Source organism: Dreissena polymorpha, chromosome 1 (genome assembly GCF_020536995.1).
Source record: "Dreissena polymorpha isolate Duluth1 chromosome 1, UMN_Dpol_1.0, whole genome shotgun sequence".
Lineage (NCBI taxonomy): Eukaryota > Metazoa > Mollusca > Bivalvia > Myida > Dreissenidae > Dreissena > Dreissena polymorpha.
Window position 1 is genome coordinate 71,690,286 of NC_068355.1, and position 17,147 is coordinate 71,707,432.

General features: G+C 36.5%; 1 protein-coding gene across 1 annotated transcript in view; it reads right to left on the bottom strand.

Annotated features, from left to right (window-relative positions):
* Positions 1–617: 617 nt before the first annotated feature.
* LOC127834592 (MAP kinase-activated protein kinase 5-like) overlaps positions 618–17,147 on the bottom strand; it is a 41,956-nt gene continuing 25,426 nt past the window's right edge. Inside the window, exons 11-13 of the mRNA XM_052360602.1 lie at positions 16,521–16,630; positions 15,537–15,641; positions 618–1,450 (exon numbers count right to left, since the gene is read on the bottom strand). Of these exons, the coding sequence (XP_052216562.1) occupies positions 1,305–1,450; positions 15,537–15,641; positions 16,521–16,630 (361 nt within the window). The 3' untranslated portion in view covers positions 618–1,304. The remainder of the gene's footprint in view (positions 1,451–15,536; positions 15,642–16,520; positions 16,631–17,147) is intronic.

Sequence of the window (17,147 nt, forward strand, 5' to 3'; positions counted from 1 at the left end):
TTGTGTTCATTATATTTATCCCACTTTAACAGCGAATTTGGTAGATTAAAGCCCCGTTGATTAAATTTCTGGTATAAACCACGGCACGAAATGAAGTTATTTTTTCGACAAAATGACGTCATAAATCCAGCGAAATTATCCAGTTAAACTAATTGTGTTTAAATAAAAATGTTTACTGAATAAAAAGTGGGATAAATAGAATTATAGATTTGTGTTGATTATTGATCAGGTTTATCATGCTCGGTTAGAAAACGAAAAAGCACTCGCCAAGGCTCGCGCTTTTTGTTTTCTAAACCTCGCATGATAAACCTGATCTATAATCAACACCAACCTATTATGCTCTATATCTTCATCATATAAAATTAACTTACTGACCGGATACATAATAAACTTATTGATATTTAATTCAAATACATCAGTGTTGGTGACAGCGCATACTCTTGCTTTTGACCTTTACTCCATCTACATGGTTTTTGCTCTCTTAATGTCATCTTGCTAAGACGATTGTTTGCGCCTCTATATTTCGAAATCCCATAGTGTATGACAAAGGTATGAGCCCCACACACTATGTTCCACACTTAAAAATTCACAAACATGTACACACACTGGCATTGGAGTGATTGGACAAAATATGTCAATTGCATTAAAACTTCATTTACATGCAAATGTTTTTTACCAAGCATTTCCAACAATTATGTCTTGTTGTCATGAATGTTTTAACATTGTTGTCATGAATGTTTTAACACATTTTAAAAATAAAAATAATGTTCAGCAATAAATAAAATGCCACACTGTTCAGTATAGTAACCCTATTTTAGGTATGGAAATACACCCGAATGCTAGAAAATCTCTAAAAGATACATATATGGTATATTTCAACAATAGCATTTGGAGAAATTGAGTGTCAATTTATGAAAACAGCATAACCCTATGTAACAAGAGATGTGTTTGTCAGAAACACACTGCCTCCGATTGCGCCGCTTTGAAGCCATATATTTGACCTTTGACCTTGAAGGATTACCTTGACCTTCACCACTCAAAATGTGCAGCTCCATGAGATACACATACATGCCAAATATCAAGTTGAATATACACAATGAATGACAGACAGACACACAGACAGACAGACAGACAGACCAAAAACAATATGTCCCCGATCTTTCGATCCGGTGGCATAAAAATAAATATAAAACGTTTTTTTCTTTCTTTCAAAGCATAATAAAATACAGATAATCTAGTTTTAAACAAAAACAATCAGAATCACAATATGCCTGTGGACTATTGATCACTAATAACCACTAACATCATGACAGAGAGTTGGGGACCCTCCCATTCTCATGGCTGTTCAGTTCCATGCTCTCTAAAGGCATAGGCCTGTTCAAATCTTGAATCAATTCACTGAGTCGTTCAGCTAGCTTGCCTTTATCGATCTTCACCTTGAATCGATCACCTAGGAATATGAGATTGTATTTTTCAACTATTTTGTCCAATGCTTGATGGTTTCAACAATGTTGTACTATTGCAAATACAAGAAAATACAGTTAACATAAACAAGCTTATATTTGAACAGGAATCGACATAAAGAGATAAAATAATATTTCACTTCAATAGTCTTCTTCTATCAATATACCTAATTAAATAGTCATGTGCACAATAAAAATATATTTTAAAAAGCATATCATCTCAAGAAAACTACATGAATGAAGCCCATTCATACCATCCAACTAAAAGGCTGACTATAATACCATACTATGAAAGCCAATTCAAACAATTACACTCCCTGGCTGACTATACTACAGTTCTATGAAAGCCCATTCATACCATCCCACTCCCTGACTTACTATACTACAGTTCTATGAAAGCCCATTCATACCATCCCACACCCTGGCCTACGATACTACAGTAGTATGAAATCCCATGCATACCATCCAACTCCCTGGCCTACTATACTACAGTACTATGAAAGCCCATGCATACCATCCCACTCCTTGGCTGACTATACTACAGCACTATGAAAGCACATTCATATTATCCCACTCCCTGGCTGACTATACTACAGTACTATGAAAGCCCATTCATACCAACCCACTCCCTAGCCGACTATAATACAGTACTATAAAAGTCCATGCATACCATTCCACTCCCTGGCTGACTATACTACAGAACTATGAAAGCTCATTCATACCATCGCACTCCCTGGCCTACTATAATACAGTACTATGTAAGACCATGCATACCATTCCACTCCCTGATTATTTATACTACAGTACTATGAAAGCCCATTCGTACCATCCCACTCCCTGGCTCAGTATACTACAGTTCTATGAAAGCCCATGCATACCATCCCACTCCCTGGCCTACTATACTACAGTACTATGAAAGCCTATTTATACCATCACACTCCCTGGCCTACTATACTACAGTACTATTAAAGCCCATTCATACCATCCCACTCCCTGGCTTACTATACTACAGTTCTATGAAAGCCCATTCATACCAGCCCACCTCCTGGCTGACTATACTACAGTTATATGAAAGCCCATTCATGCCAGCCCACTCCCTGGCTGACTATACTACAGCACTATGAAAGCCCGTTTATACCATCCCACTCCCTGGCAGACTATACTTCAGTTCTATGAAAGCCCAATTATACCATCCCACTCCCTGGCCGACTATACAACAGTCCTATGAAAGCCCATTCATATCATCCCACTCCCTGGTCGATTATACTTCAGTTCTATATGTAACGTAACAGCCCTGTAGAGATAAATAAATTAATTAGTTATTGTCCCCTTTAGGTGATGAGGGGCCTTTTTTATTTTTGTTCTTACGTCAAGAATTCTGGTTGCTATGGCAACACATAGACTAATAATACTGCTGCAAATGGTGGATACTGCACACTTTTCTGGATCCTGCGATAACGTTAAAAGTTCTTCATATTTTTTCACGAAACTTGAAACATGGATAGATAGCAATATGGACATTATGCACATCATTTCATTTTCTTCCTACGTCAAAAATTCTGGTTGCTATGGCAACAAATATATAAAAATAATTCTGACAATGGTGGAGCCGGTAGGGGACATATATTGCTTAGCAATAGTCTTGTTTATCCATATAACATATTGATTATTCATATTACATAAATATGATGTTATATTATATAACAATATGATAGAAATTTAATTACAGATAATATTTATAATGTGATGGAAATTTAAAAGTAAATTTAATTATTATAATTGTATTTCAGAAATTTTCAAGAGATGTTTATGCATTTTCAGAAATTAAATAGATGTTTTAGTTATGTAAGAAAATGTTGAAAGTTCATTTACATTAATATTTATAAATAAAATAATTTTTGTGATTATTGATACACCTTTTATCATAACAATAAGAGTTCTATAAAGAAAATATATAAATGTTGGAAAATATAATAACCTTAATGAAGTTTGGAAATTTAATAATGCATCTTCATGATATATTGGCCATAGTTATAGAATTTGAAAATTATTATAAGTTGTGAATTATAAATAATATAATATAAAATAGAACTTTAATTGAGATTTCTCGCAAGTAAAAACCAGACATACCTTTACAGTCATATATCAACAATTTGAAAGGTCAAAGAGTAGATACTCTGGACGAATTAATCTGTTATTCATTGATGTGTATTAAAAAAGATGTCCAATTTGATAAAATGTTCAAAAGTACTGCCGCGGGAATTCTAATCTTTTTTAAATTATCTATCACACCCATTGAACTGTGCGAATTCGACTATAACAATAATATATTACTATCACCAGAAGTGCAATTTGGGTTGACATATGCGGAAATGGTCACGCGAGTCAAATCGGATGTCTGAAACGAATATCCGGTTAATGGGTAAACGCGTGAATAATTTGGTCACACCATTTCCGGGGAGTGTCATTTTGGAACAATACTTTAGCGGTCAGCCAATCGGCAATTAACAAGTAGTAAGGAAACTCCTTGACTAAGCCAATCAGTAATTAACGAGTATTCAATAAATGCTTTGACCAATCAAATATGTTATAAGGAATGTTATTATTTTATGTTAATGTGTATTTCGATATAGAACGAGATGTTGCGTGTGGAGAAAACGACAATCTTCGCTTAGATTTTGAGGTGAACGGATCGAGAAAGATACAATCATGTAGTTGTCAGACTGTATTTGTATCTTTCAAAATATGAATTAGATTAAATATTAAATTGGACTCGAATTAACATATAGCGTTGTTGTTGGGTATTTCATTCCACGTTGTTATACGGATGAATTGACATTAAAGGAAATGAACGAACTTGCCCTATTTGCCATGTAGCACAAAATGCAGTTAATGCGAGTCACGTCATTATGGCAATACGCGCATGACGTGAAATCGAACGATTAGTTAAACACTATTATAATAAGAGAAATGAACTTTGTGTGTTACTGTATGTTCTCCACGAACAATAAGCGATTATGTGACATCAAAACCCATGCATATCATCCCACTCCCTGGCCGACTATACTAAAGAACCATGAAAGCCCATCCATACCATCCCACACCCTGGCTGACTATACTACAGTACTATGAAAGCCAATTCATACCATCCTACTCCCTGGCTGGCTTTACTACTGTACTATGAAAGCCCATTCATACCATCCCACTCCCTGGCTGACTATACTACAGCACTATGAAAGCCCATGCATACCATCCCACTCCCTGGCAGACTATACTACAGCTCTATGAAAGCACATTCATACCACCCCACTCCCTGGCCTACTTTACTACAGTACTATGAAAGCCCATTCATACCATTCCACTGCCTGGCTGACTATACTACAGTTCTATGAAAGCCCATTCATACCAACCCACTCCCTGGCTGACTTTACTACAGTACAATGAAAGCTCATTCATGCCATCCCATTCCCTGGCTGAATATACTACAGTTCTATGAAAGCCCATTCATACCATCCGTTTCCCTGGCTGACTATACTACAGTTCTATGAAAGCCCATGCATACCATCCAACTCCCTGGCCTACTATACTACAGTTCTGTGAAAGCGCATTTACACGATCCCACTCCCTGGCTGACTATACTACAGTACTTTGAAAGCCCATTCATACCATCCCACTCCCTGTCTGACTATACTACAGTTCAATGAAAGCCGTATTCATACCATCCCATTCCCTGGCCGACTATACTACAGTACTATGAAAGCCCATTCATACCATCCCACTCCTTGGCGTACTATACTACAGTACTATGAAAGCCCATGCATATCATCCCACTCCCTGGCTTACTTTACTACAGTTCTATGAAAGCCAATTCATACCATCCCAATCCCTGGCTGACTAAACTACAGTTCTATGAAAGCCCATTCATACCATTCCACTCCCTGGCTTACTTTACTACAGTACTATGAAAGCTCATTCATACCATCCCACTCTCTGTCTGACTATAGACGAGTAAATTGTAATTGATTGCATTCGGGATTTTCCGCGCATGCGCACTGACTGGTTGGCAAAAACACTGGTTACAGTTATGTAAATCATGTATAAATGACTTTTGTTTTGTCAATAAAACGATAAAATAGTCCGAAATAAACATTAAATCTCTTAAATAAAAGCGCAATTATATCATATTTAGTACCAACAAGTGTTCTTGAGTTATCGTATGACAACCACCTGGTGGACGGACAGACCGACCGACAGACCGACCGACAGACCGACATGAGCAAAGCAATATACCCCCTCTTCTTCGAAGGGGGGCATAATAAATTGTATTCATAAATATATTTTCGTCTTTATAAAAATACGAATTAATTAAGGATCAGAGAAAATGTGATCAAAAGACTAAACACTGAAAATTCCACAAAACAAAATAACAAATAAATAAGCCGTATTCTTTCTTAAAGTAAGACTTGTATAAATGATATTTCAAAAATAATAAAACATATATTTATTTGATCACAATTATAAGTGTTGTGGATATTGTTATTGTTCATCAGCGATCGAATGTGTAAGAGGTGCATTTAATCACTTATAAAAACAAATGTTATCATTTTCTTTTCCATTGAATAAATTTTCGTTTCCTTTCCATCGAATGACAATATTAATATTTTTAAGCATACAAATTGAAAAAAAAACACTGCATATTGTGCAAATTGCATGAACTGTCTTTGGATGTATGTTGTTTTTTTCCCCAACTGATAAGGAGTGATGCATGTAACAATAAAGCATTTTATGATAAATAGCACTATATATTTAATTTATTTTACGCATGCATTTTTTATTAATTGTTTTCATGGTGATGTTTCTTGCACTGCTGTAACGTACAATGTTTACACATGATTGTCGATTTTATATTTGCCGGTAATCGTTAAATACATTAATTGTGTAGCAGAAAAATTGCACACATTTTTTAATTTATATTTATTAAACACTGTATATTACGATTAAACTCGCTCATATATATACACTTAATCCTGCGAATCCATTTCGGACTAATATCTTCATTTTTAAAAAATATGTTAACATATTTTATTAAAGCAACTGTTACGTATTATGGCTTTAAATTACCTTAAATGACTGCTCAATATGCCAAGAGATGACATGGAAGTATCATTGGCGTCGCACTGAAGTGCGGCGACTAGTATGTAATACGTTTTTTTTCGCTTATGGGAAGAGAAGTTATTTTACGGATCAATGTATATATTTCTGTTGTCAGAACATCTTCCATAGTGGTGATTTTTTTCTGTAAATTAGTGTAAATAAGTACTGCATTTGTGCCTTTTACATTTCCTACAACATTTATTGCCAATAACGCAAAGCTAATTCTTTTAATGAATAACTGATCACAGGGACTGGGCAATAATTAAAAGATCACAGGAACTGGGCAAATACGCGAACCGGTGTCTGGTTTTGTATAAAAACAAAACATAATCAAAATATATTTATTCTGTGTGTTTTTTTCTAACAATAGCGCAGACTTTTGCTGTTCGAGATTTGGTTAACGCGTATTTTCTTCAATTTAGCAAGACGACAGCGATAACACGGTTTATTGCTTTATTGATTACCGTTACAATACACTTATTAATATCTTAGTTAGAAGGTGATTTTTCAAGCGGTTCCGTTATGTAGTGGTTACACGCTCGCTTTACATGTGAGAGGCCCAAGGTTCGAGCTCCATTTTACTACAATTGGACATTTTTATGTAAATAAATGGATGCCGCGTGGTGGCAACGTTAATTAAAATTTCTCACATCACTTAAATATCTTATAAAAAAATACACGGATTTTTATATTAACAAATAAATGCAAACAACACATCTATTATCCGTGTATTTTATGGTAGTCTATCATAGGAACTAAGTATTATCCCTACCACATATAGAGCGCGAAGCGCGACACGTATTATTGATTGTAACAATGAGTTGCGATAAAGGAAGCAGACGCAAATCATGGAGGAGCTGTGTCCCACCAACCCGTTTCCCTAGAGTCAAGCACTCCTCGGATTTTTTTTAAGAACCACATATAGAGCGCGAAGCGCGACATGTATTACTATCCAGGTGGTATTGACCCTTTAGCATTATCCGACCATTACGTCCATAGTTATCTTCCTTAGAATTTGAGAAATTTTGAAATCCTTGTTCAAAGTCCAAATTTTTCTCCGATTCTTCCCAAACTTGCACATGTTTTTTTTATCAATGAGGACCCAACCCAAACTCTATATGAGCAATATCGGACCATAAGTCCAGAATTATGTCTCTTTGAATTTAAAAATAAAAGTGAAATACTGCTTGGTTAGGTGATTATTTTAACATTTTTCATCTGATTCTTTCCAAACTTACAGTGTCTTCATATCAATGAGCATTTTTACCTCATTTAAAATAAGAAACATCGGGACAATAAGTCCAGAATTTTTAAATTTGAGAAAATAAAGAATTTCCACTTGTTTAAAAGATTTCACAACTTTCGTCTGAATCTTTCCAAACTTGTTAAGTGTGTTTATATCAGTATTACTCGAACCCTATTGAAAATAATGAATATCGGAGTAATAAATATGTAATGATCTTTTACTGAATTTGAAAGTATTGTGAAATGCAGCTTCTTTATGCAATTTACAGTTTTCATTCAATTTTTTTTCAAACTTTTACAGTGTTTTTATATCAACGAGTGCTCAATCCCTATCGTAAATGAGCAACGTAAGAATAAGTTCAGAATCATCTCCCCTTGAAGTTGAAAAAAATATGAAATTACGCTTACAATATGAAGCAGATTTTTAAAAACCTACACAGTTCTGTTCCATCAATGAAAACTGCACACGGATGCCAGTAAAAAACAAGAAACCGTCGGAGACGGGTGATGCTCCCCTAAGGTTTTTTGTCACAATATTACACTATATATTTAGATAAAAGGAAACGTCTTGAGGGCACAGTAGTTGGGGGACAAGAATTTTTTATAGAAAATTTTAAAGGGCAATAACTCTGTAAAAAATCATCCGACCAGAACCCGCTGATAATATCATTGAATTCCGGTCATTAGTTGCTGAGAAATAGCCCGGACAAAAATTGTGCACGGACGGACACACGGACGGACAGACGAAGCGGCGACTATATGTCCCCCCCCCAAAAAAAAATTTATTTTGGGGGAGCATAAAAAGGAAACCAATTTTAATAAAATGAACTATGAAATATTTGGGGGTTACAACACAAAATCATAGATAATGGTTATTTGGGGGTTATAACACAACATCATAGATAATGGTTATTTGGGAGTTATAACACAAAACCAAATATAATGGTTATACCAGTATCTTTTTCTATTTTGTTTAAAATAATCGGCCAATATATCAATATTAACAGTAGAAAACAAGAGTGCCAAAAGGCCCTAGTTCGCTCACCTGAGAGGAGTCGGTTCATTCAATCTTTACAAAACGTCAAGCTTGACCTAGATATTGTCCAGACAAACATCCTGGTCAAGTTTCATAATTATTGAATCAAAAGTCTGGCGTATGAAGTGTTTTTGATTTTGTAAGATTTGACCTGGTGACCTATATTTTGAGCTGACCTCCCTTACCAAACATCAAACTTTGCTAACAAAAATTAATATTATGACCAAGATTCATAAAATCTGAAACAAAATTGTGACCTCTAAAGTGTTTACAAGGATTTTGTATAATATAATGAATATTTGGAAAATCTATGGGCAAAAATTATGGCATTAAATAATTATGTGATTTTGCACATTATCAAACTTGACTGAGATCTTTCAGCAACTTTGATAAAGAATGCTTGAGAAATGTGAATGCTAGAGTGTTTACAAACCAAATGTGGATGGGCGGATGGCGGACAAAGACCAATCCTTAAACCTCACCTGAGCAATCAGGTGAGCTTACAGAGGCGTATTTAGGTGGGGGGCTAGGGGGCAAAAGCCCCCCCCCCCCAGCTGGCTGGGAAGATACGACTTTTGTTTTTTAAATGAGCCCCTTATAGTTTCAATCCACTTGTGTATTTCCTGTCATATGCCCCTAATTAAGCCATAAACAGCTGTCAATTTGTGTGATCAGCCCCCAGGCATGTGTACAGACGATCTAACCTTCGCCAGCTAAACTGCAGGTTACGCATGCGCAATTAATTTCCTTCTATGTTACATATAAAATAGTTGATGTTCGATATCAATTGTTACCATGACCAAGCGTTTCAACACTATATCATCATACATCATTGGAAAGATAAATGCATAATCTTTTGAAAAAAAATGCATGCCATCAAATTCTATGTGTTGTAACTCAAAATATTTACCTTAGAATAGGCACGCCAGTTTTGACACCTGTGGAGGCGACCATTTTACTCAAATTGTATGACCTACTTTCAAAGCCGGGAACCATCAACAGAAAAAGTAGAGCACAAAAATGGCTTTTTTTTCTTATTGCTTACAAATATACCTTCAAATTAATACCCAAAACAACCATTTGCATTCTATTTTACAAATCCTAGGCAGCATTCACTGAACAATGTGTGCTATTTATCCAATTGACTGCATGTAACCCTGTAAACAGGAGTTCCGGTTTGGGGTTATGTGACCTGCACGCTTCACTGACTGTAAGTGATAAGCTGCTCTATTTGATTAGCTATAGGTAAATGTATACAAATGGCTCATTAATTTCTCGGTAAGTTTCTTTGATGAATTTAAAGGGGCCTTTTCACAGATTTTGGCATGTATTGAAGTTTGCCATTAAATGCGTTATATTGATAAATGTTAACATTGGGTCTAAAAATCTCCAATAAAAAACAAGAATACAATTAAAGACTTAAAACAAAATTAAACCTCAATGGGACTCGAACCACTGACCCCTGGAGCCATGGAGCAAAAGTCTACCGCTCTATCATCATTCGACCATCCGCATTGATAGAACTTGAAATAAAGAGTGTTGTTAAAATGTTATTTTTATAATTTGTAAAAAAGGTTTATCAATGACTTTGCCTTATTTGGCAGTTTTTGAACCACAAGACTCAACAAGATAATACATAATATGATTACAACCAAGTTTGATAAATATCTACCCATACAATAGGGTGACTTAGTAGGATATCCAACATGGTTAATTAGGAGGTCCACCCATCTAACACTGTTAACAATTTCTGGATAAAGATTATGTCTCCCACCACTTTAGTGGTGTGAGAGACATTTGATTTACCCCTGTGTGTCTGTTTGTCTGTCACACTTGATGTCTGAACTAAAGTTCTTGTTTGTTTTACATGCACTTTTATCATGCAAAATGCTGATTAGATAGCATAAAATCGCGTCATTTCAAGGTGCCATTAAAAAAAATCAACGACAGGAGGGGACACCCCTCCCGCACCTTCCCCCTCCCCCATTCGACAACATGGTTAATTAAAAGGTCCACCCACCTAACACTGTTAACAATTTCTGGATAAAGATTATGTCTCCCACCACTTTAGTTGTGTGAGAGACATTTGATTTACCCCTGTGTGTCTGTTTGTCTGTCACACTTGATGTCCGAACTAAAGTTCTTGTTTGTTTTGCATGCACTTTTATCATGCACAATGCTGATGAGATAGCATGAAATTGCGTCATTTCAAGGTGCCATTTAAAAAAAATTCAACGACAGGACGGGACACCCCTCCCGCACCCTCCCCAGTTCAGCCCCCCCTCTGAACATTTTCTGGATACGCCTCTGGCTTAAAAGTGTGTTTCACCGATCTGAGCCATTTTCCAACTTGTCACAGAAATCAATAAAACCAATATATTGACTAAGTTTCACGATGATTAGGCAAATCATGTGACTTCTATAGTGTTCGATCACAAGGTTTCTCTTTAGTCACATAAGGAAAACTGCCCCCCCCCCCCTGGCAGCCATGTTTTTTACCAATCGAGACCATTTGCGAAGTCATCTGAGATATATATATCTTTTCACCAAGTCTCATGATGATTGGGCAAAAAATGTGACATCTAGAGTGTTCACAAGCTTTTTGTAATATGTATAAATATAAGAAAACTCCCCCCCCCCGGCAGCCATGTTATTCAACTGACCGGAACCATTTTCAAACTCAACTCTCATATCAAAGAACTAATGTTCCGACCAAATTTCATGAAAATTGGGCCAAAAATGTGACGTCTAGAGTGTTCAAATGTTTTCACTTTATACATATAGAGAAAAATACCCCGCCCACTGGAAGCCATGTTATTTCACCGATCTGGACCATTTTCGAGCTCGTCCAAGATATCAATAAAACCAATATTTTGACAAACTTTCAAGATTATTGGGCGAATATTTTGACTTCTAGAGTGTTTACAAGGTTTCTCTACAGCCAAATAAGAAAAACTGCCCCGCCCACTGGCGGCCATGTTTTTCAACGGACCGGAACCACTTTTGAACTCAACCAACATATCATTTAGACAAACATTTTGACAAAGTTACATGAAGATTGGACATGAAATGTGACTTCTACATTGTTTACAAGTTTTTTTCTGTTTTTTACTAAGTAACCTAGTTTTTGACCCGGCATGGCCCAGTTTCGAACTCGACTGTTTTTGACCCGGCATGGCCCAGTTTCGAACTCGACTGAGATATCATTGGGACAAAGCTTCTGACCAAGTTTCATTAAGATCGGAAAAGAAATGTGCCCTCTAGAAAATACACTGTATTATTATGAAAACATTAATAGTCAAAGGGGAGTAACTACTGTAAACTCAAATGCAATATTTATAAGAGTTGTCTCGCATGTTACATGACTTTAATTCATTATTGTTTACTAGCCTTTTTTCTATATAAATATAAGGAAAACTGCCCGTCCCCCTGGCAACCATGTTTTGTAACGGACGGAACCATTTTCGAACTCAACTCTCATATCAAGGAAACAAATGTTCTGACCAAATTTCACGAAATTTGGGCCAAAAATGTGACTTATAGAGTGTTTACATGTTTTCACTATACACATAAAGAGAAAAATGCCCCACCCACTGGCGGCCATGTTTTTTCACCGATCTGGACCATTTTCGAACTCGTCCGAGGAATCAATAAAACTAATGTTTTGACCAACTTAATGATGATTGGGCAAAAATTGTGACTAGAATTCTAGAGTGTTTACAAGGTTTCTCTAAAGCCAAATAAGGAAAAATGCCCCCCCCCCACTGGCGGCCATGTTTTTCAACGGACCGGCACCATTTTTAACTCAACCAACATATCATTAAGACAAACATTTTGACAATGTTACATGAAAATTGGGCATTAAATGTGGCTTCTACATTGTTGACAAGTTTTTTTTCTTTTTTTTACCAAGTGACCTAGTGTTTGACCCGGCACGACCCAGCTTCTGACCAAGTTTCAGGAAGATCGACAATAAATGTGGCCTATAGAATGTTTACGAACAAATGTGGACGGACGGACGGACGACGGACAAAGACCGGTCACAAATACTCACCTGAGCAATCAGTGAGCTAAAAATCGTTCCATGTAACTTCATTGAGTGTCTTTTACACTGAAATTCCCGACGCCCCTATCTTATCTTGTAAATTGTGTTAAATGACCATAAAATCATGTGCCACATGTGGTTTATGCAGGCATCCCAAGTATAGGTCCCTGTTTATGACACCATTTTTACTTTGCAACTGTATGGACAGTATCCGATCATAACGAGATAATTGGTTTGTGATGAAAAAAGATGCATTTAAACACCGGGATAAAATGATGAAACAGTGTCAAAATTTGCGTGAACAATTAAATAAAAACAATTACATTGATCGAGAGAATTTATTTAATGTGCAATCGATCTATTTGTTGTCTGTTTTGATCCTTAAGTGTTCTTTAATTAAATTAAATTTATATTTAAAGAAAATACATTTCTGAGATTTTCTTAATCTAAAATGATGTGCTTAAAAGAGAGATATTTTTGGTAACAACATACCGAGCTCGTATATAATATAGATTGTGTTCTACTCCCGAGTTCGTTTTTAGTAAAAACAAGTAATTACAACAATATAATCGTACCTAAACTGCATTTCTTTGCATGCTAATGTTTTATTCAGATATAATTTATATTTGATATAGTGCATAATTATCAATAAAATTGATGATTATGTTCACCGTCTCTATATGCGCTCATATGAATTCCATCTCTTATTGCCAACCAGTGGACGGAGTCTAAATTTTGCAGGTGCGCGTGACGTCACGCATTTACTCGTCTATACTACAGCATTATGAAAGCCCATGCTTACATCCCACTCCCTGGCAAACTCTACTACAGTACTATGAAAGCCCATTCATATCATCCAACTCCCTGGCCTACTATACTACAGTACTATGAAAGCCCATTCATACCATCCTACTCCCTGGCTGACTATACTTCAGTACTATTAAAGCCCATTCATACCATTCTACTCCCTGGCTGACTATACTACAGTACTATGAAAGCCCATTCATACCATCCTACTCCCTGGCTGGCTATACTACTGTACTATGAAAGCCCTTTCATACCATCCACTCCCTGGCCTACTATATTACAGTACTATGAAAGCCCATTCATACCATCCCACTCCCTGGTTGACTATACTACAGTTCTGTTCTATGAAAGCCCATGCATACCATCCCACTCCCTGGCCTACTATACTACAATTATATGAAAGCCAAAGCATACCATCCAACTCCCTGGCCGACTATACTACAGCACTATGAAAGACCATGCATACCATTCCACTCCCTGGCTGACTATACTACAATTCTATGAAAGCCCGTTCATACCATCCTACTCCCTGGCTGGCTATACTCTACAGTACTATGAAAGCCCATTCATACCATCCCACTCCCTGGCTGACTATACTACAATTCTATGAAAGCCCATGCATACCATCCCACTCCCTTACTGACTATATAAACTGTTCTATGAAAGCACATTCATACCATGCTACTCCCTGGCTGACTATACTACAGTTCTGTTCTACGAAAGCCCATGCATACCATCCCACTCCCTGGCCTTCTATACTACAGTTCTATGAAAGCCCATTCATACCATCCCGTTCCATGGCTGACTATACTACAGTACTATTCTATGACAGCCCGTTCATACCATCCAACTCCCTGGCCGACTATACTACAGCACTATGAAAGACCATGCATACCATTCCACTTCCTGGCTGAGTATACTACAGTTCTATGAAAGCCCATTCATACCATCCCACTCCCTGGCCTACTATACTACAATTCTATGAAAGCCCGCTCATACTATCCTACTCCCTGGCTGGCTATACTGTACAGTACTATGAAAGCCCATTCATACCATCCCACTCCCTGGCTGACTATACTAAAGTTCTATGAAAGCCCATTCATACCATCCCACTCCCTGGCTGACTATACTACAGTTCTATAAAAGCCCATTTATACCATCCTACTCCCTGGCTGACTATACTATACAGTACTATGAAAGCCATTTCATACCATCCCACACCCTGGCTGACTATACTTCAGTACTATGAAAGCCCATGCATACCATCCCACTACATGGCTGACTTTAATACAGTTCTATGAAAGCCCATTTAAACCATCCCAATCCCTGGCTGACTATACAACAGTTCTTTGAAAGCCCATTTATACCATCCCACTCCCTGGCTGACTATACCACAGTTCTATGAAAGCATATTCATACCATCCCACACACTGGCTGACTAAAGTACAGTACTATGAAAGCCCATGCTTACTATCCCACTCCCTGGCTGACTATAATACAGTTCTATGAAAGCCCATTCATACCATCCCACTCCCTGGCTGACTATACCACAGTACTTTGAAAGCCCATTTATACCATCCCGCTCCCTGGCTGGCTGTACTATACAGTACTATGAAAGCCCATTCATACCATCCCACTCCCTGGCTGACTATACCACAGTTCTATGAAAGCCCAGTCATACCATATCACCCCCCTGGCTGACTTTACTACAGTACTATGAAAGCCCATGCATACCATCCCACTCCATTGCTGACTATACTACAGTACTATGAATGCCCATGCATACCATCCCACTCCATGGCTGACAGGATCTCCATGAAGTGAGTTGGAGAACAGGACTGCAATGTGATTGCTTTCCTTATGAGCTCATTCAGGACACTCTCATCATCATCTGCAGAACAATAAATACTAGAGTTAAGTGTCAGACTCATATGAGTATTACCTTACACCATTACATAGTATCAAGAAAATAGATCACACATGTAGATAAATATCGACAAATACTGGTTCACATTATTGCGATGAAATATACAAATGTTCAAAAGTTATTGCTTGACAAATGTGGAGCCGGTTTGCTCAATCAACTCATTACATTGTATTTGTACAGAGAGACGGACAGTTCTATAAACAGACTGAGCGACTCCAATATATATCCCCTGTCTACTTGAATACACTTAAACTTACCAAATATTCAACAAGCAAATCTGTCTGAAGCTGCTTCAACTTATGTTAAATAGTAATTAAATTGAATGCGTTTTAATTTCCTTTTATTATTGTTTAATTTGAGTTACAATGCTATGACGTTAAATTTTATTTACACTTAAATGTATTATGAATATTGCTGGGCCAAGTGTGAGGTTGAGCGCTCGATAACCAGGTTTAAACCCCCAATGCTTTGCATTGACCGTTCCAAGGCGGTGACCACAGCTTTATTCATATTTTGTGTTTATGTTGGTTTGTATTGTGCTGTATTGTGCTGTTTTGTACTGTTTGGGCAATCGGTCACTTGCCTTAAATAAAGGACCAACTAATTGTTTTTAATGAAAAATCAATACTGCTCCAGCAGCTGGAGTTTCACTTCTTTATATTGAAAGGCTCCTCTAGTACAAGATTGAGATTTCTTTTACTGAAGGTTTAGCATGAACATTTTATCTTTAGAAAAATCAACATAACGAGAATCAATATGTATGTTATATCTCACTTGCTTTTTTGCAACAATCAAAGAAGAAAAATCACCAGAGTTAATAAAGAACCAATAAATGTTCAACACCTTTTGGAGGGAGAATACAGTAGGCAATTATGTTTCTCAATGATTTCACGTTCATTTCACATGTGGAAGCTTTGGAAACTGGATTATCTGGCTCTTCCTTACTGCTCTGTCTAGAATAAAACAAAACCTAATATGATTCATTTCTGAAAAACGAGTTTTCACAAATCTTTGATTATTATAAACATGTAATGCCTTAATTGATGTAAAGCAAAATATGACTTCTTTTTGGATAGCAGAGTTTCTGTTTTATATAAGTGGCTAATATAGTTAAAACAAAAATACATGAATGTCAATTTTAGCATTTAGAGCTAAATGATTTGATATTGCAATTTAAAGGTTTTTGAAAATATTCTGCACACAAATTGTAATACCCAGTTTTATCAGAAGTGCTTAAAAAGTTTAACATTGAGTTAATAAATATCTAAAAATAAAAATCATATTAGAAACAAGTCTTTAGCACAAAGGTTCATTCAACACTTACCATAGTTAAATTCAGGGACCTATACAAACATATATTTTGTGCAGGTCCCTGTTAAATTGTTCCACATGTATTTTTTTTATTTTTTATCACAAAAACAAGAGATGATTTTGTCAGAAACACAATGCCCCCTATTGCGCCACTCTGAA